An 8925-nucleotide genomic window follows, 5' to 3' on the forward strand; every position below is an offset into this window, starting at 1 on the left:
TTTCAGTATCACAAGTGAAAATGTTTCACTGTGTGGTTCTTCTACTTATTTCTGACGTGTGTCATGTTCTTCTCACACTAATCCATCTGATCATGCAAGATTTACTCTTCTTTGATATTTAATAATTATGATTGTTTTCTGCTGGGGCTTTGATTATGTATTCCCTTATTTTTGTTCCATCCTTTTACTATCACTAATATGTATATTTTAAAAGTCCCATCCCCTACATTATGCAAGACACATGCTCTGTATTCTCAGTGTACCCCAAGCTATAAAAAGAGAGCAGATCACCGCTAACATCCCACATGAGGCTAATCCAGGGATCTAAACATTGATGTGAAATACTGTTCTATTATTCATCCAGTTCTTCGCTGTATGTCCACCTGTTTCTGGGTAGGCTGTGTGGAAAAGTGAGCACAGTAGGAGACTGAGGACAGTAAATTTCTTTATAGTATTAACTGTGAAACACTGTGGTGGCTACATAACGGGTGAAACTTAACCCAGCTGTTAGGGCAGCACAGGATCTTTGTTTCTGCGTCCGAGAAATGGAAATATTGATGCTGATATTGTTTATTAGCTCCTTTCTCATACAGCTAAAACAATTAAGATTTATCAGACGTTAAGCAGTGGCATCTCAGTCACTCCTCTGATAAAAGTAATTAGCTTTCATTTACATGTAGTAAGTCTTCTCGCTGTAGTTTGCACATCCACCTTTATGGTAATATAAAGGCCACCTTCATCTATGACATAAAAAGATGAAGGTCTAAATTTCCAGGAAAAGTCCTCTAATTTTGGCTGCTAACTTCGACAAAGCTTGAGCCTGACTTTCTGAGGTAGTGAGAACTCAAAGGTGGAAGCAATCAGAAAAATGCAGCACCTGAGAAAATCACAGCCAGAATGTTTCAAGCTGAGCCACAAATGAATGGGGAAGTAAAATTAAAAACCCTCTCCAGCAAGTCTAGCTCTGGGGAAGTCTAAAATTGCTCCTTCCCTTCTTTACTTCCTTATGCCTATTTCTGGATCTCCTTCACTATTTTTTCAGATTATACTATGTTTTATGCAAAGTAATTCTTTCGTCTTATCTATTATCTCATGAATTTTGTTATAAACGTCCCTGGTTTTGGGGTTTTTTTTGCTTTTTAGGTATGTTGACGTGTAGACAAAGTTATGACCAATAGTCACTTGTTACTGGAACAGGAAGATACTCTAAAACTGGACTTTCTCCTTTTGCATTATTTCAGGGCTGTTGGTTTACTGTCAGTAATACAAGGTACTTTGTACATGTTGGGCATGGCCACATGCAAAGTGAAAGAATTAGCAGCACTAAGTCTTAAAACCTGATCTATTATGAAGCAGACTTTAACTTGCCCACCCCAAGACTTCCAGTACCTCACACGAAGTTCCAGGTATCTGCTGGTCTTGAGGGTAAAGAAGTTAGACGGTAAGTATCCTCAAAGAAGTATGCAAAGCAGAGTTGAAACAAAATCGGGGTTAGTGACCTTGTGAACTAGATAGTGCACGCAGGTAAAAAGTCTGCTTTTGCATGTTTATGAAGCTCTCAGAGTTCCAAAGAGCAGCTGTTGTAAAAGCACTGCCCTGTCAGACTATTTAAGACTGCCTGCAAGCTACAGATCCTGAAAGCCTCACAGGTGAAGTTGTGGAAATGTTTTCTTTCCTTTCATCACCACAGGTCAGTTTTGACATTCCATTTGTGTGTACGGATTGTTTTAATCGTGATTTTCCTTGTTTCTAGTGGTGGTCTAGTGTTTGTTTTTATTTTTGCCGATTTTTAGCTGCGATGGGCTTTGAAGGCTACTATGGCTCTAATCCATTTCAGCAGAAAAAGATGGTTGTTGCAAGTTCCAATGCAATCATCCTTTTGTTTCAGATCCACCTAAGAAAATGTTCCAGATCCTCACAATGCTGCTGCTGGAAACGCAGCTCTATGTGGTTTCAGGTGAGAGAGAAACTGCCTTTCAATTCCACTAGCAGAACCAATGGAGCAAATACCGTGACACCCTCAGTACATGGGCTTCAGCACCTCCAGTGATACTTGGATGAACAGCCAGTGATGTCTGGAGCCTCTGCTTTGCAACATCTTACAAAAGGCACTGTGTACTAATCAAGCACATGACAGATGTCCGTCAGTTTCCACAACTGGGCTTCTTTAAAGTGTGGTGTATTGGCAGCTGAGGGGCCCAGCACTAGCAGGCATAGCTGTGAGAGGAAGGATGACCAAAGCAACCTAAGCCAGCTGTAAATTAAACAACCTCAGTGTGAGGCAGAGTGAAGTAAAGCCACGTGCCCATGCCCATGCCTGTAGCAGGAGCAGCTTGGCTAAAACCCAGAAAGGGCTTGGCACTTTTTCATATTATTTTTTTCCCTCACTACAGTTGTATTAGAGTGAATAAACAAACATTGTTAAAAGGAATTGAAGCTTTCCCTGTAAGTATTTCACAAATACATGAAGTAAAAGCAATGCATAAACTCACTTGAATGTCATTATCAATATTTCCAAGTGCTTCTGAATTAAATCTGCCAATATGTGGTTCATCCAATATAGAAAGTAGTAACAAGGTGTATTTAATGATGTATCATAAATAACTCTCCTTTATCAAGACACTTTAAAATGGCAAAATATTCATAAAAATATGAATTTCAGATTTGGTGAATGGCTAAGAAGATTATTTTGATATACTTTCTGTGACACTGTTGCATTTATCTGAGAAGACGCATGGCATCAAATGATACTCACATGGTCCCAGGCTTGTGGAAGACTGTAATTCGTACATAGCAATTCTTCCAATTACATATGTTTATCCAGTGCAACTCTATTTGTTTCCCAGGAGTTACACTGGATTTTCTCTTTGTAAAGTGTAATGAAATCAGATTTACTATTTTCAAAATTAACTGTTGCTTTTACTAGAATCCTAGGACATACAAGATACAATCATAGTTTCATAGAAGTGCTCCCTGGGTAATCACTGACTCAGCCTTAAGCTATTTCTAAAATGTGAAAATTGCTTATTTTGTCCTTGTCTTTCAGACTCCGTAATCAATAAAGTATATAGATGATTTACAATACATACAATTGGCATGGCAAAAATTTTAGTCTGAATAGGGTCACAAAATGCTTAAAACTTTAAGTCAAGCCAGTAACCATATGCCTGACTACATGACACCTTTTTGCCCAAGTTTAAAGAAAACCAGAATGTATTTTAATACAACAAATGAAACTGTTCTCTTTTCCTGCCGTAGCTTTGTTTACAGTTGAAGTTCCTCAACAGCTATACGTTGTGGAGTATGGGAGCAACGTGACCATGGAATGCAGATTCCCTGTGAATGGCTCATTAAACCTAGGACTCCTAACTGTTGTTTGGGAGCAAAAAAGGCAGGGCCAGTTGAAATCAAAAGGGGTTTACACACTCCGCAATGGGAAGGCGTTTGCTCCATCCCAACACCATGATTACATAGGAAGAGCAGCACTTCTGCACAGTGAACTGAAATTGGGACGAGCTATCCTCCAGATCACCAGCGTGAAGATCACAGACGCGGGATCATACCTTTGTCTCATTGACTACCAGGGCGTGGACTACAAGTACATTACTTTGGAAGTAAAAGGTTAGTGGCTGAATTGAATGGAAGTATATATTAATTGAGAGGCCTCTACTAAATTCCCACAGGCTTGTAGAAATTGATTAATTTTGAGGAATTTGTTGCTAATTCTCTCACCAAAACCCTGTGCTCAGCCCCCAGGTGAACCAAAGCAGTTCTCTTAGTGTTGGCTAGCCTTCATTTCAGTGTCCAGCTGAGTGTCTCTAGGAGCAGCCTGTGCCAGAGAGAGGGAGCAACTGCTCGCCCTCCGTCCTTCATCCCTCCTGCTTCTTCCCACACCCTCTTCTCTAGTGCCCTCACCCCCCACCTCTAATTTGACCCCCTGCCCTTTTGGGCCACCTCTGGCCGTTCCCAAAAGTTTCTCAGAGGTGCTTCAATTTACTTAGGAGACCTGCTGCAACTACCCGTGTGGCTGGGAATTCCCCAAGTGACTGCAGCTCCCAGAGAGAGGACATGTGATTTTCTGTGTTTGTCAAGGCCAAATGGACATTAGTAATAAAGGCGCACATTACTGGATAGCATGATAGAACAGTCCTTTGAAAAGCCTCTGTTTTTTCCCACTAACTGCAGTATGTCCATGTGATACAAGGCAGCATTCATTTCCTGCCCAGGCATTTAAATAATGATCTTTGTGAAATGCAAAAATGCACACAGCCATTTCAAAGACCCACATTGGTCCCTCTGAACTGTCCTCACAGAAATGCTAAGTTCATTTTGCTCTAATATGATGAAAATACCACACTTGTCTATAAGCTATGGCAAAACAAACATTAAAAACAGCCTTTTTCTTGAAGTGGCATATTCAAAAAGTGAAAATAGAGTCCCATGAGACTTCACTTGTTTCCTCTGTACTGATAAATTATAAATTCAGTGTCAACTGCTGCCTTGTAAAAAGTAGGGGAGTAAGTTCTGTCACTGTAGGCATCAGAAGGATCGAATAATGAACATTGAATTATTCTACAAAACATCCTTCATTATTTCACATAAGTGTACCTCAGACACAGCCATAGAAAAAATATGGCATTAAAGGGAAGGAGGGGAAAGTGAAGTGGGAAAATGGCTATTGTTGCATAACGTAATTTCACTCTATTTCTTATGCAGCATCTTACAAGAGAATAAACACTCAAGTAATGAGAAAACCAGGTGAAGACAAGGTTGTTTTAATGTGCCAGTCGGAAGGCTTTCCTCTGGCAGAGGTTTTCTGGCAAAATGAGAACTTCAATCTCAGTGGATCTGCAAATACCACCTATACACTGACTGCAGACGGCCTCTATAATGTCACCAGCATCCTGACGTTCAAACCAAACATTAGTGAGAATTACAGCTGTGTGTTCTGGAATAAAGAACTGAACGGAAAAACTTCAGCTCACATTTCCACTTTAGGTTCGTATTAACGTGAACTTGTACAAGACGCTGAGTGTTTGAACATACATTGTGTCCTATGATCTGACACCGGAATTCCATTCTAGAAAACAGTGCCATATTGGTGCTCTGGAAAACAAAAAAAGTCAGTGTTACTTATGCCTTTGAAGCCTCAGCTAGCTCACACTCCAACAAGCCAGTCTGTCATTTCTCTGTACATGTTAACTTTAGGTAGCTCCCATTATTTGACTACCAGGACAGAGGAAATTCTTTAATCCGCGTGGGTGTCTTCCCTCATCTAGACTCCTATCATTCTTCAAATGGGATATAGATAAATTGCAGTAGTGCTCACTCAAATGCCATACAAATGAGAGATTTGACTCGTTCTTTGTAAAGCTTCTTATGGTAATACTGCAGAACAAAGTATTCATAAAATGAGTGTAAAACACCACGTTGATAAATTTTAAGAATCTTTTATTCAGCCAGAGCAAGTCTGTGGAGAATCAGAACTGATAGTTTCTTAAATGAAGCCTGTTTTGTAGGTTATAAATTTACATTCTTTTCATGTTTTTTGACAGCTTTAATGAGTAACCAGTATAGCGGACAAAAATCCCTGATCTTATTTATCGTCCCCATGTGTGTGATGGTAGCTGTCCTTTCCTCTGCACTAATAATCTTTCAAAAAAGAAAATCACTCAAGAATGAGCAACCCAGAAAAGGTACATTTTACTTCAGATAGTGGATCTTTTCATTTATTATTTTGCCTGTGAATGACCTTCTGGAAATTTCAGTAACTCCAGGCACGCTTGTGTGAATTTTGTCACATTTTATTTCTAGATGTGCCCTGTTCTAACATGAGAACTTGGCTCATTTGTATTGGGTTCTATTTTCCTCACCTTGTTACTTACGTGAGACAAGGTATATGGGAAGGTATATCTTTTAATCTCACCAGCTACTATTCTGCAAAGAACACAAACAAGCTTTGGCTTGGGTAAGGAAGGCTGTAAAAACACACTATGAATGGTGTTTTTCTTCATGGCTACAAAGACATTGTAGCTACAGCATACGACACAGAACTTTTATTTTTTACATTAAGGCTGTATAACTAAAATGGTATGCTTTACAGAATATTACAAATAGTGTTTCTTTCTTTCTTTGCAAGTGCAATAGTGGAAAAGTAATAAAGCAAACAGGCTATTATTCTAGTCTTTTCTTGCATATGAATAGACTCCAGTAAACTCAGAAAAATGTATTTATTGTCATGAAATGGAAGTTTTGCTATTAAGGACTTCAGAATTTCGTTCAAATTTTGTAAAAGAAAAGAAGTGTAGAGAAATTTATGTATTTGTTATGAAATATAATAAATTTAGATGTGCTTAAAGCTCAGTTTAATCTAAAAGGATGCTGAATTGTATTGTTTCTTTCAAATCTAAGCTAAATTTGTATGTATTTACTTTAACAGACAGAAAAAGAAAACTGGACCCTAACATGAAAGATGAGAACAGTAAGTCATAGGGTTTTCTATATTTATGCTTGCAGCTTTTTCTTTCTTACAGCTAAAATCTTTATAAATCTGTAGATGGCAACTTAAATAATGTTACATCAAAATAGAGGCTAGTTTTGAAATTAAATACATATTTTCTTCAGTTTTCTAAAAATGCAGTATCTAAGCTTATGACTTTCTCACAGCCAATGTAAAAGTTTATAAACGTTTGTTACCTTTCACTGAGGTACAGATAGCTTCCATACATAGCTCGGTATACACGTCTGCGTACTAACTGCAGTTCTAGTAGCCTCAGCTGAGTAGGATACACACAGAAAGCTGGTTGTCTTGGAAGGCACCAAGATTTTTGTGGTAGTAGTCTGTTATACTTTTGGCTTAGGCCACAGGTTTTAACAACAAATAATGATGCCTCATTTATCTGGAATATTAGATCATCGACTGAGCCACTTCTCATCTTACGAGTATGCGACTTTCCTAGGTATCTAAGAATTTTTACATTGCAGAGGGAAGGTAATGCCTCAAGAAGTTATCAGGATGCATATAACTGTCCTGTACTAATATTGTACTGAAGACAAGAAACCACCATAGAAAACTATAAAGCAATATGATACGAAAGCTCTTAAAATACCTACTTACCAGTATTGTTACCTATAAATAGAAGTCTGATAGGCTAATGTATTGTCAGGAGAGAGGCTGTGGCCAGTATGAGGTACGGTGGTTTGGGTTCGGCTGTAATTCCTTGCTGCCCAAGCAGACCCTAACGCAGCCTATTGAGGCCAGGCCTGAGACTTCCTAATGTGCTCCAGGGATACAAATTATTCTCCCCCAAGGAGCAAAATCAGAGCAAAACTGTGATGCAGCTGACCGAGTGTCCTGAAGAAACAATACATAGTTTCTGGACACATAGGGAGCTTTGGCCTTTTCCAAGGACAGGATTTACTTCAGAAGCCACCTGTATTTCTTACTGCTAAAAAAACCCCAAACACATCAAGAAGTCACCAGCTTAAAAAATAACTTCTGCAGGTGAAAGGAAAACTAGGGATTGGATGGAGAATGCATGAATTCTGATTCTCATACCACCTCAGATGGTAGTCCTTGCATCTTAACCATATCTGTCCAATCCACTGCCATCAGTAGATATTACAGTCAAAATGACACTTTCAGAAAAACACTTTCACCTTTCAAAAATCAACACTTGCTGTAGTCAAAGGGCCTTTCTTATTTTTCACATCATGGTGTGATACTTTGGTGGCATTATGCCATGTGCAAACGAACAAAAGCTCAAGGCAAGCAGCAATGTGGAGGACAGCAATGGTGCATGTCCGGACATAATTCCAGTGCACGCTGTCTGAGCACAGGGTGGCTTCCCATTGCTTTTTGTATTACTGTTGTAGAACTTTTCAGTTTGTAGGCGTGAGCCTCCTCTGTGCACTTACTGAAATGAAGAAATTAAAGGAGATGTAGCTGCTTTTTGTGGTTTTGTTTTACTTCTTCATTTTAATGACCGAAAATCTTTTTGCCACATGCAGTAAGTCATATGACAAACATTTATATTTCTCAGCATCATATATTTTTAAGAAACACTGGAAAGAACCTTTTTTCCATGATGAGTAGGTAGTTGAAGCATAAAAGCCACAGACACTTTACCAGAGAGCCTTGGAAATGACCCACATGGCCCTGGTTACAGGAACAAGGATTGTTCATGTTATCATTTTAACTTACAGCTCAAGCTGTATCAGCATGGAAGATGTAGGACGTTTGACCTCATCACTGAAGTCCCAGTTCTGCAAACTTTTATTCAGATGCACAGATTCCTGTGTATGCTACCTAACCAGATTTCAGTTTTGTTATTTCATTTATATGGCTGATAGTCAGTGATAGCTTTGACATAACAGAAAATTCAGAATTTGGACCACAGAGAAGAGAGAGAGATATTTCTTCCCTTCGAAAAGATTGCAACAGGATGTCTTTGTAATTAATGGCAGCTTTAAGGAAACACTGTAACTTTGGCGTGGACCTGAAAAGCTTGCATACGATGAAGACAGAGCTTTCACTCTTTACCACTCAGTTGTTAAAATCAGGCTATTTATTTGCTTAAATTATCACAGATTTTTAAAATAACACTATTGCATTTTCTTTCTTTAAGGAGATGATTTTAACTCTCAAACTGAGGCTTTATACATGTCAACTGTCACAGCTTCGAGAGACAGTGGGAGTGTGGTTCTGTGAAAACTCTTCATCTCACATGTCATAATTTGCACTTTTTGTATCTTTTTGGGGACTTCAAAGAAAGTTACAGCACTTTAGCTTTGGGATGAACAGTGAACTCATGGGGATTTATCGGCACTGCAGCAATGGAAAGCTATGCCTTTTCAGATACCATATCTTCAAGTTACTGAGAATTACACTGTCATTAAATGTGGTTTACCATTGCAAAGAGGTTG

At 38.8% G+C, this 8925-nt stretch overlaps 1 protein-coding gene across 1 annotated transcript; it reads left to right on the top strand.

Annotated features, from left to right (window-relative positions):
* Window positions 1-1902: 1902 nt before the first annotated feature.
* On the top strand, window positions 1903-8710 carry PDCD1LG2 (programmed cell death 1 ligand 2). Its single transcript, XM_009890666.1, has 6 exons — window positions 1903-1968; window positions 3261-3621; window positions 4717-4998; window positions 5556-5696; window positions 6440-6481; window positions 8628-8710. Exons 1-6 carry the CDS (start codon window positions 1903-1905, stop codon window positions 8708-8710), a joined length of 975 nt encoding a protein of 324 aa, XP_009888968.1.
* The last annotated feature ends 215 nt before the right edge of the window (window positions 8711-8925 follow it).

Source organism: Charadrius vociferus, unplaced genomic scaffold (genome assembly GCF_000708025.1).
Source record: "Charadrius vociferus isolate BGI_N301 unplaced genomic scaffold, ASM70802v2 scaffold188, whole genome shotgun sequence".
NCBI classification, from domain to species: Eukaryota; Metazoa; Chordata; class Aves; order Charadriiformes; family Charadriidae; genus Charadrius; species Charadrius vociferus.